The 18,859-nt window shown below is 41.5% G+C and overlaps 1 protein-coding gene across 4 annotated transcripts in view; it reads left to right on the top strand.

The window, feature by feature from the left end:
• Positions 1–497: 497 nt before the first annotated feature.
• Chd1l (chromodomain helicase DNA binding protein 1 like) overlaps positions 498–18,859 on the top strand; it is a 52,380-nt gene continuing 34,018 nt past the window's right edge. For 2 of the 4 annotated variants that reach the window (XM_046425804.2, XM_046425803.2), the window contains exons 1-7: positions 499–645; positions 3,572–3,684; positions 6,733–6,839; positions 7,343–7,457; positions 8,263–8,294; positions 15,984–16,065; positions 18,357–18,519. In XM_046425804.2, coding sequence (XP_046281760.1) covers positions 537–645; positions 3,572–3,684; positions 6,733–6,839; positions 7,343–7,457; positions 8,263–8,294; positions 15,984–16,065; positions 18,357–18,519 — 721 coding nt within the window. In that variant the 5' untranslated portion in view covers positions 499–536. Of the gene's footprint in view, positions 646–2,598; positions 2,768–3,571; positions 3,685–6,732; positions 6,840–7,342; positions 7,458–8,262; positions 8,295–15,983; positions 16,066–18,356; positions 18,520–18,859 lie in introns of all 4 variants that reach the window. The other 2 variants (XM_046425805.2, XR_006847540.2) reach the window with 2 other exon arrangements.

Below are 18,859 nucleotides of genomic sequence, written 5' to 3'. Positions count from 1 at the left end.
ATTCCAGTTACAATAAATAAAACCTATTTATAAGGTTGTTGTGTTAAATAAGAAAATGTGTGTGGGCTCCTAGGGCCGCACCTAGGGGGTATGGGGTAGGTGCAGTGACTTTGTGGTTATGGTAATATAGTACTAGTGGTAAACTACATCATGGGATCACTCACTCCGAGGCTGGTCACCCTGAAGCTAAGCGCCCTTGAAGTGCCCCTGGCGGCAGCCACATTTGGAGGCTTTCGCTTGGCCTGCAGCTAACCGGGAACAGCTCAGGGGGCTTCAGAGTCCCGCCCAATTTACCGCTAGAGTCAACAGAATCGAGCTGACTCCTGAGAGCAGAGTCGCCACCCAGGGCTCCAGCCAAGAATTCCAGGACTGACCTGGTGGCGGACTCCCAGCAGCTCGCCACAGACGCCCCCAGCGGGCGCCCCCTGGCGGCTGCGCGGCGCTCCCACAACCCTGAGCGGCGCTCCCAGGGTCCTCCGCGGCTCACAGGAAAGGCTGCGCACGCAAGCGCGCGGGGCGGAGCCTCTCGCCGCCAGATGGAGGGCAGCGTGCCGGGCTTCTTAGTAGCCCTGCAGGCTAAGGGCCGGCCGGAGGCGGTGAGGACGCGGGTGCAGGAGCAGGACTTAGGGCAGTGCGGCCTGACAGGTAAGTGGGCTGCAGGAGAAGGGCCGCCCAGACGCGCCACCTCGTGCACCCCAGCTTTTCGCGAGCCGGGTCTCGAAGGAGGCTTTCCCGCGGGCGCCGGGGCTTCCCCTCCGCCGGTAGGGGGTGGGCGCTCGCGTGGTGGGCGGAGCTCGGCGCGAGGCACTTCCGGGTAGCCGGGCGGTGGGCGAGGAAACGTGCCCGGTGGGGCGCCAAGCCCGGGTCCCGGCGGTCCGGCTGTGCGGGTGGCGCTGCGGTCGGACTCTCCTGACGGAGCCTGCGCGCGCAGCCGGTGGCTGGCCGCTGGGTGGTGCTGCTCCCCGCGGCCTTCGGGCCACGCACGCTCGCGCCGTCCTGCGCGGTCAGTCGGGGTCCCGTCCTGCCCTCGGGTGCGACCGCAGCGACCCTCGCCGGCCTCCCCTTCCCCGTTCCTCACGGGAGCCCCGGACGGTCGCGGCGCCCGTGGGAGGCGGAGTCGCCGTCAGTCGTCTCACGGGAGCGCTGCTGGAGCGGGGGCCGCGCCCGAGGTTCCCGCCCGGAGAGCGGCGCTTCTCGGCGGAGAGCGCTCGGCCCGCCCCCGCCTCTGGGGTCCGACCCGCGGTTGCGGGGCTCTCGGGGGACGAGGCGCCGTGCCGCTTCCCTCCGAGCGTGGGGCGCGGCTGGTCCGCCGCCGTGACCCGGAGAGACCTGCAGGGGCGCCTCGGGAAGAGCAGTCGGGGTGTGAACTGCCAGGCGGCGCAGGGAGGAGGGGGACCCGCGACCCAAGGGTCGCCGCGGAGCGGGGCGACCCGCCGCCCTGTTTGTGAGCATCATGGGTATTGGGGAACCTGTTTGTGAGTTGATCCCAGCAGTAGTGTGTGTGCCTTGTAAAACATTTGGGGAAATAGCGTTTGCTTTGGGTTGGTTCCTGGATTCCGGGTCCTGGAGGGAGATGCCACCTGAAGGAGCCAGTTCTGTGGTAGTTATCCAGCAGCTGTACCAGGACGCTAAACCGGGTCTGCTTTTCCCGCCCTTCCAACAAAAAATTTTATGGTGACCTGATTCCCTATGTTAAATACTTTTCTGTGTAACTTCTTTGGGGATGATTTTTTTTTTTACTTTTGCAGTCATCTTCTAAGTATTAAATACTGTTATCTTTGTATAGTTTCATATCATTTTAATTAAACACGTTATTATATACTAATTATAGACTCACATGCAGTTTAAAAAAAAGAGATCCCATGGAACCGTCCTCAGTTTCCCCAATGATAATATCTTGCAAAGCTTCTGTGGAATATCATAGCCCAGACACTGACTGGAGTTTTAGAACAGAGGCCTGACTCTGGAGAGCCAACAGATCATTTAGAACAAGAGGAAGCTTCAAACTGCAAGGCATCCTGATCTCACGAGAGGAGAGGGTTAACCATGGCAAGGTCTTTTGGGCGAGGGTACCTGGACTGCCTCATTATAGTCACCTCCTCCTAATCACATCTGGTAAAGGGTCCATTTTCTAAAGGTGTGAGTGATTAGATTGGGTAATCCAGGATAACTCACTATGGTCTCCCCATCTCCAGGCCCTCAACCTTAGTCATGGCTGTGGACTCCTTTTTGCCAAGTAAGGTAACATTCACTGATTCTGAGGTCTGTGCATGAACTCTTTGAGGGTCACTCTTTATCCACCACTTCAACCTTTTACTTTTTAAAATATATATCTTTATTTTTACTTATTATTTTATGAGGATCGAACCCAGGACCTCATATGTGTGACACAAGTGCTCTTCCACTGAGCTACAACCCCATCCCATCAACCTTTTACTTTTGAATATTTTATAGATATAAATATATATAATATAAATATTTATAGTGTCTTGCCATCCTTGTTCAGTTTTAAACACCCTTTATGTAGCAGCATCTCCATTCTTAACCCTGCTTCTCTGTTGGCGCACAGTGTAGTCCTGTTTTCATTTTGTCCTTTAGCAGGGGCAGTCCACAGCCCAGTTGTACTAGGTTGTGGGGAGGCCAAAGAAGGTGCTGGAGACACCATGGGAGACATGATGTATCCTGGAAAGCTTCTAACAGATCAATGATGGCTCCAGGAAGAATTCCGTGGCAACAGACTGAACAGATAGCACCTGTGTCCCTGAAGGTGCTTCTCCAAGCAGTACCTCTCTTGCTCCTGGTGTTTTGCCTGGTGGCTCTGGCCAAACAAGTGACATGTATCCTTTCCACAGAGCCCTCAGTTCTCTGCCCAGCCCCATTCAGGGAGGAGTCTTACATGTTAGACTGAGGAAGCAGTGACATCAGCATTAGTTTGTGTGTATGACCAGCATACATGCAAGAAAGTAGCTTTTTACAGATAACACTAACTTGCCCTAGTGCCCAGTGTGCATAGAGAAAGCCAGTGTCCTTCAAGATGATATGTATCTGGACTTTCCAGCCTAGGCTTGATCTCATTGGTCCCTTAATTTTGCTAGGTTTTTGTAAACAGAAAGGGAGCATTCAGGATCATGGTGTTTTACTGTCTCCCTTTTCTTTAAGGGACAGTGTAGCAGGAATGGCAGATTTAGATGAGTGCCATTAAGCAAGCATATGAACAGTCCATGTGTTGTTTGTCGCATCACTTCCAGGAATACTTATTTCCAGGAAAGGACAGTGGCTTGAGACTGGGTATTACAGAACAAATCCCAGGCTGAGTTTCTCATCGATCAAGAAGATTATATAACAGTGACAGGCTATTTCAGGGCTTTGAATGGTAACCCAAGTCTGCCCAAAAAGAAATTTGGAAATCAGCTAATGTTTGTATACATAGAACGTCCCAATAAAAGATATAGCCAATAAAGTTTGACATTAAGGGAATGTAAGCCATGTTCTTCATTCAAAGCCTTAGAGCTTAGCCCACATATGTGCTGAAATGTCTGCTCTCTGGTTTTGCTATATTTTTTATTTCTAGGAATTCATTTACGCCCTTATCAACTGGAGGGAGTCAACTGGCTAGCCCAGCGATTCCACTGTCAAAATGGCTGCATCCTGGGAGATGAGATGGGCCTTGGTAAGACCTGCCAGGTATGTTACTGTGGAAGAAGCACTGTTTACCTACACTGAAACACCTCCTCACAACTCATTACCATCTTTTTTTTTTTTTTTTTTTTTTGGTACCCCAGATTGAACTCAGGTGCACTTAAAAACTTAACCATACATCCAGCCCTTTTTTGTATTTTATTTGAAGACGGTGTCTCACTTAGTTGCTTAGTGCCTCACTAAATTGCTGAGGTTGGCTTTGAACTCATGATCCTCCTGCCTTAGCCTCCGGAGCCAATGGGATTATAGGCGTGTGCCACCACACCTGGCTTAATACCATCTTTAAGTGCTGTTACATGTATGTGTGTGTGAGGGTGTATGTGTGTGTGTATGTATGTATATACTAGAATGTGAAATGCTTAACTTTTAAGAGTTCACAACCTTGGGATTGATTTTTCTAGTTGTGGGTGTAGTTATTAATTATGTCATTACCTTTATATGAGCATTGACGTGTCTGTGAGAAAAGTTACTTGAGTTACAAGTGCAGTTAATGGGCCCAGGTTTAGGGCTTTTCTCTGTGTGAAGCATGTATACTTGCCCAAGGACCAAATTGACTGTGCTCCTTAGTAACACTATATGAAGTTAACTGTATTGCTTCTAATATTACTCTCTCTTTCTCAGCGGGGGTGGGTTGGGGTTGGGCTGCTGCCCATTTTTCTACAGTGATAGAGAAATATGGAGGAAGTACCCTATGTTTTCCAAAATAAAACTTAGACTCTCTGACCTTAAAAGGGGAGAATCAGATGTGGCCCCCTCGGGCATTGATCTAGTGATCAATGGTGGAGTGTTGAAATTGATGCTTCTGCCAGGATAATAAGCAATACTGCCCTGGGTTGTCACATGGCCTTGGATTAATGGAAAATTCAGTCACAACACGTCTTGGGTTAATCACATAAGGATTACTTATCTGAAGGATACAAAAGATATCCTGGTACAATCATGATATATGTCAGAGGCAGCTTGATCAGAAATCAGGAAGATTAAGAACTTTTCAATCCCAGGAAAGTTTCACCAGTGGTCACTGGAGAGAATGAGCAAGGTCTCATCATCCTTTTAGAAGTTCAACTGTCCCCTCCGACGCTCACCATGTATATATATATATATATATATAAACTTTAAGCTGGAGCGGCGGTGCACATAGGCTAGTCTGACCATATGTTGAAGCCTCCTTTGCTTAGGCCAGATGTACCTCATCAATCTTGGCATTATTCAGAAACAATGCGACCATTTATATAAGGTCCCCTGAGATTCATCACTTCTCTCTCTTGGGCAAACAAATCTGTTCCTGGTATAATCCTGTACGAGAACTATGAAACTAAAAATCAGTTTCCTGGAGGTATCCTCCCTATAATCTCCTTTGTCTCAGTCATTGAAATTGTCCTACTGACTTCACAGAGAGCCAGCAAATTCCACTTGTCCTTTGCCTTTCCACCTCTACTTTAAATTCTCTAAAAAAATACCAACTCCAAGTCTGTTTTGGTAAAAGTATGTTTAGAAATTTTGCATCTACATTATGAAGGATATTGTTTTGTGATATTCTTTTTTATACTAATTTTGTCTGGTTTTAGTATTTGGGCAAAGCTGGCCTCATAGAATATATTGAGAAGTGTTCCTCTCCAATTTTCAGCAAGAGTTTATGTAAAATTGTTCTCATTTCCATTTTAGATGTTTGATAAAATTCACTAGTGACTCTAAATTTATTTGGTAGACACTTCTGATTTGTGGTAATAAAAGACAAACTTTCTCTAAATTGCATCCTCAGGGAGCACTCAACAGAATGGTTTTAATCCAGTTAAGCCACTTATTAGAGGGATGCTCTGGGCACACTTTGGGCTGGGATAGTTAAATGAGAAAATCATTTCCTTTTTAAGATTAATATGATTGTGCCAAAAAAAAAAAAAAAAATTGAACTGCCACTCTGTCATCACAGCACTCTAACCACAGCCATAAGCAGCAAGGTATGTGTTTTACATCATTGAAGTTACAGTGCACATCTAGCCCATATGGTTTCTCTTCATTAATGTAACATCGGCACAGTAGTTTTGCATTTTATTATATTCACAATCATTCAACTGGCTGCATAGTATGCCATCGAGAATTTATAATTTGCTTAAACGTCCTATTGATGAGGAATCATGAATTCCCCCTTTTTTGGGTTACTTAAATTAATTTTGATGTGAACACCTTTGAGCCTATAGTTTTCTCAGGATTTTGAATTTGATCCTTAGGGCATATTTTTTCCTCAGAAATAGCACAGTATTTGGGGATGCAAGCTCTTCACGTGTTTTTGTTTGTTGAGAGCAACTTTAGAGACATAAGTGTACTCAAACATGTCCCGAAGTATGCACATTTGGCCTTGCAAAGTTTCATTTCATACTCATACTTCTTGTGAGAATGATTTATTGTCTGTTTTCTGCATTTGAATGTGTGATGTAGATGTATGCATGTACAACTATGGCATATGGATCCCCTATACAGTATGATTATAGTGCACCCATTATGAAAGACCAAAGGTTGTATCTGTTTTGTTCACATATAACTTGAGCCAGTAGAAGGCACCCTCTAAATGGTTATAGAAGGAGGGAGAAAGTTGGGGAGGAAGGAAAGCACTCTCATCAGAGCAGCCGAGCCAAGGGCCAAGGCCGTGAAGTGCATGTACTGTTTGCTGTCAGGTCTTAGCACTTCTGGCTTAATATTTTCAAAGTACTCCTGCTGTTTTCCAACAGGTGTATTGCTTTCATTGATTTCTGTTCTTTCCTGACGTTTTTCCCTTTGGTTCAGTTACATAAATATTGAGCCTCATTGCTCGTTAACTCCTAAAGTAATTGAACACCATCAATTTCCTTAGCAAAGTCACTGAGCTTACCTGATGTCGTTCTAAGAACGTACTGGTTTCCTAATATGTGGAAGATTGTATGGAATTTCTTTATAAAGCAAGTCATGTATAACAGTTTGTGTTCTCTGCCTATGGTTGTAGGAACTTTATGGTTGTGTCTCCTGGAAAGGTGATCAAAACTGCCTGCTTTGTTTCAGACGATTGCTCTCCTCATTTACTTGATGGGAAGGTTAAATGATGAAGGACCATTTCTGATTCTCAGTCCTCTGTCTGTTTTGAACAACTGGAAAGAAGAAATGGAAAGGTACAGAGTAGATGTAGCTTTTCTTGTATTGTTTATGTTAAGATATTTTTCTAGATGATGGATAAAAGATCATGAAGCAAAATCTTGTCATATTCAATGATTTTATTCCAGAAAGATTGAACTGAAACAGTGTAGGCAAGACACAATATCTGATAGGGGAGGATCCAGTGGGTGTTACTGTTACCCTTCTACAATTTAAAGGCTAGTACTTATCTCAGTAAATTTTGCTGATGTAAAGGAGAAACTGTCCTTCTCATAGTAACATAGGAAGTAACTAAAGTGAGAAACATCATTGCATTTTTAGTTAGCATGAGACCCTCTTAGACCTGATCCTTCTCCCTGCTTAACACAGACCTTACCCTGGGGTTTAACCATTATTCTAGGTACAGTTCTGTGACCAGCACCGAATGAATGGTGTCTGCACACTGCAGTCCATCCATGACATGCACACACCATCTCATGGCTGTGGCATTTGGGTCATCTGCTTCTTTTCTTGGATTTAGATTTGCTCCAGGTCTTTCTTGTGTAACATATGCAGGGGACAAGGAGGAAAGAGCCCATCTTCAGCAAGACCTAAAACAGAAGTCACGTTTTCATGTGCTGCTGACCACCTATGAGGTATTCATTCATTTCTCCTAACCTGGGTCCTTAGAAGTTGTAGAACCCACTGAATTATATTGACTTTTTTTTTTTGAGGGCACACATTTTTCTAGGAGGACATCCACCTTCATCACATTGTCAAAGAGGGACTGTGACCAAACGAAGTGCAGAATCACTGTGCTTCAAGGTAGCTAGACATATTTCCCTCTCTACTTGTGGATTAAGGGGAAAGCTTCCCAGAAAGTGGCACTTTAGCTGCCTCTTTGTGGATGAACAGGAGGAGGCAGGCAGCAGGGCAGAGGGTTTCATGTACAGAGGCATCATGTCTGATAACCGGGGGATAGGAATGCAGGATGCCTAGTTTCAGTCTTGTTTTAAATCCTTATCTAAGTAAGACTGGGCAACTGTAAGACCTTCTACTTCACCATAACTTCTATCTGTTTGTGTGATAGTGCTACTTAGAAATTGTGCTTAGTTTTTAACTTAGTAAACAAGTTAAAGGCTTAGATCCTCTGGTTTAAGAGAGTTAACAAGAAATAAGAAACTAGATTATTAATAATCAGAATTTATCAATACCAGTCTTTATTTTTTTAATTCTAACTTTTTTTTCTTTTGTTACCAAGGATTGAACCTAAGGGTACTTAACCACTGAATCAATCCTCAGCCTTTTTTATTTTTGAAGACAGAATCTCAGTAAGTTGCTGAGGCTGGCTTTGAGCCTGCCGCCTTCCTGCCTGAGTCTCCAGAAGCTGCTGGGATTCAGGTGTGGGCCACCATGCCCAGCAATACCAGTCTTTTTAATGTGTCTTCCTTGATTTTTCAGATTTGCTTGAAAGATGCACCGTTTCTAAAATCGTGAGTATACTGTACCCTGTCAGAAACTGTGCTGAATGTGTGGAAGTCTTGTCTTGTCTTATACTTTTTGATACTTGGCCTCTTTCCTGATATGTCTGGTCTGTCTTCTTTGGGCCCTGTTGATGTATAGGCAGGCATGGTGGGAATTCTGTGATCTAACCTCTACTCATTAGCTATGTGTTATTGGGTTGGTTTCTTAATTTCCATCAACTTCAGTGTCCTCATCTGTAAACTGGGGGTAGTTACCTTTCTTACTTTGGATGACTATTGTGACAACTGAGATTAAATCTACATGGTTGGTGTTTAGCAGATTACTAGAGATTTTTATTACTAGTAGATTTTTATTGTTGTTTTTTGGTTTTATTTTGGTACTGGGGATTGAACCCAGGAGTACTCTACCACTGAGCGACATCTCCAGTCCTTTTTATTTATTAATTTTTTAAATTTTGAGACAGGGTCTTTCTAAGTTGCCAAGGAAGGCCTTGAATTTGTGATCCTCCTGCCTCAGCTCCCAGAGTCTCCAGGATCACAGGTGGCCACTGCATCCAGCCTGGACACTGGATTCTTTACATTGTGACTGCACAGACACCTGTCAGGACTGCTGCTTGAGATCTCACTGTAGTATAGGAGCCTTTTCCTGGCAATTACCAGGTAGCAGTCAGTGCTATAGAACTGACTATTTGGAAAAGAAGTTTGAAGTGTACTTGTAATTTGTCCATTTAACTATGTCTTGGTACTGGGGATTGAACTCAGGGGCATTTACCACTGAGCTGCATGCCCAGCCCTTTTCATTGTTTATTTTGAGATAGTCTCACTAAGTCGTTGGGACGGGACTCAAATTTGCAATCCTCCAGCTTCCCAAGTAGTTGTCATTGTAGGTGTGCCCCATCGTGCCCTGTGTGCATCTTTCATACTCAGAAGGTTTTGTTCTCAAAGGGCCTGATCAATATTGTAAATATTTTTTCCTCATCCAGATTGTTGTAAATGAGTTTCTATTTTACTCTTACTTTGAAGACTGGGCCCAAGATTTTATGATTCCATCCAGTATTTTGTTTTACTTAATTTACATTTAAATGAGCATATGATGTGTTCCCTCTTTTTCTTTCTTTTTACTTTATTATTTTTATGTCGTGTCACGTTATTTCATGTCATTTCATTTTATGGTTCTGGGCATTGAGCTGAGGGCCTCCCAACTGCTCTACCACTCAGTCCTTACCCCAGCTCTTCTTGTCTTCTTAATATCCAACTTGTCTTGTTTTGAAGTCTCTCCATGGAAAGGGAGTTACTGGTAATAACCAGGAAAGTAAATCATAGAGCTACCCCATGGTCTGTACAGTAGAGGGATGAGGAGTACAAAGATATCCATGAAACACGGTACTATCTGGCAGGTCTCAGAAGGTAATAAGATTGGGACATAAATGTTCTTGGGTACTTTATGTAAATTGTCCCATTTTGGTTTCATGAAAATCCTAGTAGGCAGGGATTATTATTCATTTTACAAACAAGGAAATTAAGAGATTAAGAATCCAAGTAAGGCAGAGTAGACATTCAAACCCAGCACTTGGTGCTTTGGGCCTCTTTTTTTTTTAATGTTTATTTTTTTAGTTGTAGTTGGACACAACACCTTTATTTTATTTATTTAGTTTTATGTAGTGTTGAGGATCAAACCCAGGACCTCGCACATGCTAGGCGAGTGCTCTACTGAGGAGCCACAGCCCTAGGCACTGGACCGTGTTTTTAAGAGTGCGTCTCTAAGTATGTAGAAGCACTGAAATGTCACCTTATTCAGCAGAAACACATTTTTATATTTCAATCTGTTCTGAATGCATTTCTGGGTGGATTTAAGAGCCTTAGTAATAAAGGGACATTTATAATATTGACTCATAGCAAGAATCCCAACAGCATAGTTGTTTCTTTTAGTATGTTTGTTAATGTTACATTTCTCCATTGCTATATTTTACATTCTGAAAATAGGCAATGTGATAAAATCTGCACTCAAGAGGTTTATGAAGGCCGTTTTTAAGTTGTGTGTTATCACCATGAAATATTGAAATCTTTTGGACAACAGGCAGTAGGCTTGTAAAATCTTGGATCGAGAAGATCAGGAGTTCCCTTGTTGGACTCTCCATTCTTGTGTTGGAATTCCCTCTACTTTCGTTTCCGGGAAACAGTCTTTAATTTCCTTTGATGAGTGATTCAATCCACTTTCACTCATTGAACCAAAATCCACTTCACTTAGCCTTTTGCATTGAATAAGCATTTTTAGATGTTTGTGTATATACATATCTGTGTCTAGTCCTTCCAAAGGAATCAGACCTAGTCTGTTTTGAGTGGCACTATACTATGGACGCTCACCACCTATGTCATAACCACCGTCCAACCTCATGGGGACCCTGTCTCCTTGTAATCCTAAATACATCCCCTGCTTATTCTGCCCAGTGCTCTCCTTGGACTTCCTGCCCTCTCTTTGGATCCCCAGTTCAGTCTTCTCCTACTCCACTCTCATTAGCTGAGTGTCTGTCTCTGGCTGTCTTCCTCTCAATTTTCTCTGTAGCCTGAGGAGGAAGGCTTCCTTTGTTGTTGTTGTTGTTGTTGTTTTGCAAATATTTATTGAATCATGGTCCAGGTGAGGCCATAGGGATAGAGAAGATTAAGACATTGACCTTGACTTTCAGGGGTGTGTAGTCTTGTAGCAGATGTAGACAAACAGAAACAAAGGCAAAAGGGTGGCATGTGCTCACCAGTAGGTAGAGTGCCGGTGTATTTATTAACCCGTCCACCGCCTATACTGTGAGCCTCTGTGATCGGATCTCCCACATTTAATTCCTTCCATCCAAAATTCCTCTTACACTGCTTGTGGGACACAAGAACTGTGCAAACATATTTATTAAATGATTTAAATAAGAGGGGAAAATGAGAGATGCTTAAAAAAGAGTTGAGTAAAAGTGAGGAAGAAGATGATATTATTAACAGCTAGTACTTATTGAGAGTTACTGCTAGAGTTCGGATCCTGTATATCTCCCAAAGGCTCATATGTTAAAGTCTTGGTCCCCAGCATGAAACTGGTGCGAGTGTGTGGAACCTTTGAAAGGTGAGCCCTCATGGGATGTCTTCTGGTCATTCATTGAGGGTGTGTCCTTGGAATGGGTAGCAGGCATCCAGCCTCTTCCTCCTCTTTGCTCTCTGTGTCCCAGCCTTGAGAGAGCTGGCCTGCTCTGCCATGCCCTTCTGCCATGATGTGCTTATCAGCAAGGGGGCCAGCTGAGGGTGGACTGACCCTCCAAAATTGTGAGCCAGAGTAAAACTTTTCTCTTTATAAACTCATCTCAGCTACTTGTCACAGTAGCAGAAAGCTGACCAACACATCCATTATGGGTTAATTATCTTTCTTTATATTAGTTTTTTTATTTATATATGACAGCAGAATGCATTGCAATTCATATAACATATATAGAGCACGTTTTTTTCATATCTCTGGTTGTTTACACAGTATATTCACACCATTCGTGTCTTCATACCTGTACTTTGGATAATAGTGTCCATCACATTCTATCATCATTTCTAACCCCATGCCCCCTCCCTTCCCCTCCCACCCCTCTGCCCTATCTAGAGTTCGTCTATTTCTCCAGTGCTCTCCCTCCCTACCCCACTAAGAATCAGCCTCCTTATATCAAAGAAAACATTCAGCATTTGGATTTTTGGGATTGGCTAACTTCACTTAGCATTATTCTCCAACTCCATCCATTTATCTGCAAATGCCATGATTTTATTCTCTTTTATTGCTGAGTAATATTTCATTGTGTATGTTTGCCACATGTTTTAATCCATTCATCTACTGAAGGGCATCTAGGTTGGCTCCACAGTTTAGCTATTGTGAATTGTGCTGCTATAAACATTGATGTGGCTGTGTTCCTGTAGTATGCTGTTTTTAAGTCCTTTGAGTATAGACCGAGGCGTGGGATAGCTGGGTCGGATGGTAGTTCCATTCCCAGCTTTCCAAGGAATCTCCATACTGCTTTCCATATTGGCTACACCAATAGCAGTCCCACCAGCAGTGTACCTTTTCTCCCACAACCTCGCCAACACTTATTGTTGTTTGTATCCATAATAGCTGCCATTCTGATTGGAGTGAGATGAAATCTTAGTGTACTTTTGGGTTTTATGTCTCTAATTGCTAGCGATGATGAACATTTTTTTCATATATTTGTTGACTGATTGTATATCATCTTCTGAGAAGTGTCTGTTCAGGTCCTTGGCCCATTTATTGATTGGGTTGGTTGGTTATTTATTTATTTATTTTAGTGTTTAGCTTTTTGAGTTATTTATATACCCTAAAGATTAGTGCTCTGTCTGATATGTGAGGGATAAAGATTTGCTCCCAAGATGTACACTCTCACAAATTGTTTCTTTTGCTGAGAAGAAACTTTTTAGTTTGAATCTCTCCCATTTATTGATTCTTGATTTTAATTCTGGCACCAAAGGAGTCTTATTAAGGAAGTTGGGGCCTAATCCCACATGATGGAGATTAGGGCCTACTTTTTCTTCTATTAGATGCAGGGTCTCTGGTTTTATTCCCAGGTCCTTGATCCATTTTGACTCGAGTTTTGAGCACGGTGAGAGATAGGGGTTTATTTCATTTTGCACGTGGATTTTCAGTTTTACCAGCACCATTTGTTGAAGAGTTTATCTTTTCTCCAGTGTGTGTTTTTGGCACCTTTGTCTAATATCAGATAATTGCAATTTTGTGGGTTAGTCTCTGTGCCCTCTATTCTGGTCTACCAGTCTGTTTTGGTGCCAATACCATGCTGTTTTTGTTACTATTGCTCTGTAGTATAGTTTAAGGTCTGGTATAGTGATGCCCCCTGCTTCACTCTTCCTGCTAAGGATTGCTTTAGCTATTCTGGGTCTCTTATCTTAGCAGATGAATTTCATGATTGTTTTTTCTGTTTCTATGAGGAATGCCATTGGGATTTTGATTGGAATTGCATTAAATCTGTATACTGCTTTTGGTAGTATGGTCATTTTGATAAAATATTAATTCTGCCTATCCTAGAGCGAGGTAGATCTTTCCATCTTCTAAGGCCTTCTTTGATTTCTTTCTTTAGGGTTCTATAATTTTCTTTATACAGATTTTTTACCTCTTTCCTTAAGTAGATTCCCAAGTTTTTTTGTGTGTGTTCTGGGGTTTTTGTTTTGTTTTGTTTTTGTTTTATTTTTGTTGTTGTTGTTTTGAGGTTATTGTGAATGAGATAGTTTTTCTCATTTCTTTCCAGAGGCTTTGTCACTGATATACAGAAATGCTTTTGACTTATGGGTGATGATTTTATATCCTGCTACATTCATTTATTTACTAGTTCTAGAAGTTTTCTGGTGGAACTTTTAGGGTCTTCTAGGTGTAGAATCGTATCATCATCAAATAATGCCAATTTGGGGCTGGGATGTGGCTCAAGCGGTAGCGCGCTTGCCTGGCATGTGTGCGGCCCGGGTTCGATCCTCAGCACCACATACAAAGATGTTGTGTCCGCCGATAACTAAAAAATAAAATATTAAAATTCTTTCTCTCTCTCTCTCCCTCTCTCTTTAAAAAAAAAAAAAAATAATAATGCCAATTTGAGTTCTTTTCCTATATGTATCCCTTTCGTTTCTTTCGTCTAATTGCTCTGGCCAGTGTTTCATGTACTGTGTTAAATAGAAGTGGTAAAAGAGGGCATCCCTGTCTTGTTCCAGTTTTTAGAGGGAATGCCTTCAATTTTTCTTCATTTAGAATGATGTTGGCCTGGGGCTTAGCGTAGAGAGCCTTTATGATTTTGAGATATGTTCCTGTTATCTTTAGTTTTTCTAGTGTTTTGAACATGAAGGAGTGCTGTATTTTGTCATATGCTTTTTCTGCATCTGTTGAGATGATCATATGATTCTTATCTTTAAGTCTATTGATGTGATGACTTATATTTATTGATTTCTGTTATGTTGAACCAACCTTGCATCCCTGGGATGAATCCCACTTGATCATGGTGCACAATCTTTTTGATGTTTTTGTATTCCATTTGCCAGAATTTTATGAGAATTTTTGTATCTTGTTCATTAGAGATACTGGTCTGAAGTTTTCTTTTTTTGATATGTCTTTGCCTGGTTTTGGAATCAGGGTGATATTGGCATCATAAAATGAGTTTGGAAGTGCTCCCTCTTTTTCTATTTCCTGAAATAAATTAAGAGTATTAGTATTAGTTCTTCTTAAAGGTCTTGTAGAACTCAGCTGTGTATCCATCCAGTCCTTGGCTTTTCTTGGTTGGTAGACTTCTGATAGTATCTTCTATTTCGTCATTTGAATTTTTTTTTTTTTTTTAAAGCGAGAGAGAGAGAGAGAGAGAGAGAGAGAGAGAGAATTTTAATATTTATTTTTTAGTTCTCAGCGGACACAACATCTTTGTTTGTATGTGGTGCTGAGGCTCGAACCCGGGCCGCATGCAAGCCAGGCGAGCGCAATACCACTTGAGCCACATCTCCAGCCCATCATCATTTGAAATTGATCTGTTTAAATTGTGTATTTCATCCTGATTCAATTTAGGCAAATCATATGACTCTAGAAATTTGTCGATGTCTTTGAGGTTTTCTATTTTATTGGAGTATAAGTTTTTAACATCATTTCTGATTATCTTCCTATATGTCTGTAGTGTCTGTCGTGGTATTGGAAAGAAGGCTTCCTTTTTGTAGGCCAGCCTTTACACGGACGTTTGTTTTAATTTTTCAAGTATTGTCCTTCCTTACTCACTTTTTTGTTTGACACACTTAGTTTTACAAGTGCAAAAATAATGCAGTGGGATTCCATAATGTTTACCAATAAAATTAAAAACTTAAAAGTCTTATAACGCCCACTTTATTATCTTTTGCATGATTTTCACATTTTTAAAAGGATATTTAATATTTATACCTTTTTCATTATTGTATTTTGCAGTTACTATTTATCATTTTATCACTTATTATTAGATAGTTTATTTTCATTTTTTTGCTATTTTAAGTTAATGCATCTAGAATATCATCCAATCTTTTTCCATATTTTGGATTTTTTTAACAGCTTTCCACCAGTAGCATCTGTTAAAAATATGATTCTAGGACTGAAACTTCTTGAGAAATTGCTCTCGTGACATACTATACTATAAACATGCTGTGGCAGCAGCCCCCAGTGACCTCCACTTTAACAAGTCCAGTGGCTGCATCATCCTGGACATCTCCGTGATCCTGTTCACCACTCTCCCATTTTAAAGTCCTACTCCTTTAGCTGCCGTGACATCACTGTCTCTTGATTTTTCTTATGGGTTTGAGTATCTGCTCTGCCCTTATGATCTTGACCTAGTTACCTAGCCTATCAGAGTTTTAGTGTCCTTGTTGGCACAATTATGGTTACTTGTCTTATTCTTTGGATTAAATTGCACATAAAGCCACAAGCGCAATGTCTGGTACATAGTACAATATGATAAACGTATCCTTTCATTTCTGTCTCCGGCTCCTTACTTTCTGCATAGATCTTTCTCATCTGGGGGAAACAAACAAAGCACATGGTAACCTTTCATGATAGGAAGGTCACGATGCCAGGTATGCTGTCTTTCTAACACATCATAATTGTATAGTGAGATGTGGTTGTGAAATATGTTTGAGCTACACGAAACTGAAAGTTTGGATTTTCTCTCACAGCTTCTCCTGGAGTGTTCTTGTTGTGGATGAAGCCCACAGATTGAAAAGCCAAAGCTCTCTGCTGCATAAGACACTCTCGGAGGTAAACTCAAAGGATAGTCTTAGTTTTTACACACCCCCCTTCCTTTTTTAATAGACTTTATTTTTTAGAGCAAGTTAGGTTTACAACAAAATTGAATAGAAGGTACAGAGAGTTCCCATATATCCCCTGCCCCTTTACAAGCCTAGCTTCCCCCATTCTCAGCCTCTCCCTGAAGAGAGATGTTAAAACTAATGAACCTACGTTGGCACCTCAGTGTCACCAGAGTCCGTAATGCTGGATTCACTCGCTGTTGCGTGTCCTGTGAGTTTGAACAACAGGCGATGGCATGTTTCCACCCGATAGTATCATGCAGAGCGGGTTTCCTGGCTCAGAAATCCTATACCCATCTGTCCACCGTTTCTTCTCCCCTCTAACTCCCCTTTGAAACCACTTAGTCTAGTCTATACAGAGCCAACTAAATGGAAACTTTATGATTATTATTATTTGTTCTAATTTGTAATATATGACAGCAGAATGCATTACAATTCACATTACCCATATAGAGCACAATTGTTCATATCTCTGGTTGTACACAAAGTAGAGTCACACCATTCGTGTCTTCATACATGTACTTCGGATAATGATGTCCATGTCATAAATTAAAACTTTTATAGTCAGACTTCTGCAGAGCTAAATAAACCTGTTTTGGAGGGCAGTGACAAAAGTAGTATTTAATATGGCTAATTACTATTCCTTTCTCTATTATATAGAAGATAACATTTACTAAAATCTAGTTATCAAATGTGTCAGACCCTACCCCAATAAAATGCATTGTATTTTTGGAGATGTTTCAACTCTCTTTTGAGTGCTTTTAATTTTTCTCTTTTTTTTACAAATAAAGATCTTATACTCCTGTCTGCAGTTGCAGATGCATTGGATATACCTTATGCCTCCCCCAATTTACCTAGTTAGAAACTTACCGTTCACATGGAGTCATGAAGAGACCAATTTCTTACAGCATATTGCCTTCAGTCTCTCGTCTGTTGTATTTTTAGTATGATACACTTGATTGCATTCCCTTCTCTTGATCTCTTGTATCATTTGGCACAGTAGATGAGAAAGATCATTGTGGCCTGGAGCTGCCCTTGTTTCTGAGAAGCCAATGAAATGTGAAGTACCTTCTCCTTGTTGACCTGAAAGTTTGCTCATTCATGAGACCACACTTGTTAATTTCTGAGATAATCAAAATTTGGTCCTCATCCTATAATAAATCACTTAAATTTGAGGTCATTTAGAGGAAAATCTTAGACCTGGATTATGTATTTAATATTTATTGGCCTAAAAGTTGCAGTGTTTAGAGTTTTTACTGAAGATATCATCATTTTTATTAGTTTCAAATATTGTTATCCCCTGCCTGGTAGGGCATCCTCTATCTCTGCTGTCCTCTTTGCCTTCTTTTTAGGGACCCTTGATTACGTGTCCTTCCCAAGAGTTTGTACTCTATATTTAAAATAATATACATGCATAGGATGTGACTTTTCCACATTACTTAATTCTGCTGGTGTAACTTCTTGTTAATGTCAGCTCAGAGGTTGACCTTGCTTGGCCTGATATCTGTTGTTACTGTTTTTCTTCCTTCGTTAGTCTCTTATCCTCTGTGTTCCTACCTGTTTCTCAGTGTTTTTCCTTTTTCTGTTGGAAATGCTGGGGATTGACCCAGGGCTTCATGCATGCTAGGCAAGCGTTCTGCTGGTGACCCACATTCCCAGCCCTGTTTCTCAAAATTTACAGAATCCCTTTTTATGTTGGACTGTCCATGGCTTACTATCCAGAAACATCTAGAAATCTTTGATATCTTGACTCTGATATATTGCAAAGTTTATGAACAGACATTGTGTCAGTGTAAATCTTGCTGCTTGCTTGTAGCATAGAGGCCTGATGCTATAAATAACTCTGGCTTCTCAAACTCTGAATGAATGTGTTTACTGAGATACTCCCGTTAATTCCCCCATTTAGGTCATAACATAGTTTGACTCCTCATATAGATTGCATTTAGTAACCCTAGTGAATACTCATGTAATACTCAAGAGTTTACAACACGATGTCACTTACATGCTTACAAGAGTGTCTTCTTACAGATTATTATCCCCTCCTTATGGTTGAAACTGGAGAGGTATTATTTCTCACATTAAATAGAGTGTACAACTTGAACCTGAGCCTTCTGATTCCATTTACCTTGGTTCATTGTGTTAGATCATGTCCCTCTGTGTTCAAATAAATGTTGTGATGGGTCACTTGGTTTTGCTTCCCAGTGGTAGAGATTTTTAATTGTGTTTATTTACATATTCTAGTTCTCGGTGGTCTTCAGTCTCCTGTTGACTGGAACTCCTATCCAGAACAGCCTCCAAGAGCTCTACTCTCTCCTCAGTTTTGTGGAACCTGACCTGTTTTCCAAGGAACAGATGGAGGATTTTGTTGAACGTTACCGGGATATTGAAAAAGAGTCCAAATCAGGTTAATTCCCATTCAGCAAATTATCCCCAAGAGACCTTGACACAGAAACTTCCCTAATGCATAAGAGTTGTAGATTGAAAAGGAAGAGAATCAATAACCGGAGACTGCCTTCCAGGGAGAAAAACCACCACAGATATAAGGCAGATGATGGTCCCTCTTGTGGTGTCCACTTGTCTGCTATCCATGGCTCTTACTTGTTTGTTACATGATTCTGCCCTGGGGCTTATTGGTTCATTTTTGGAAAAAATAGAAAGTACCCACTGATATGTGTGTTTTTTTAAAACCAACTTCTAATTTTCTTTCAATTTTTTTTCTCTTTGTGGTATGGAGATTGAACCCA

Source organism: Marmota monax, unplaced genomic scaffold, assembly GCF_021218885.2.
Source record: "Marmota monax isolate L192 unplaced genomic scaffold, Marmota_monax_Labrador192_F-V1.1 WCK01_AAM20220418_F8-fsc00320, whole genome shotgun sequence".
Classification (NCBI taxonomy): Eukaryota; Metazoa; Chordata; class Mammalia; order Rodentia; family Sciuridae; genus Marmota; species Marmota monax.
This window is presented reverse-complemented; position numbering and strand designations above follow the sequence as displayed.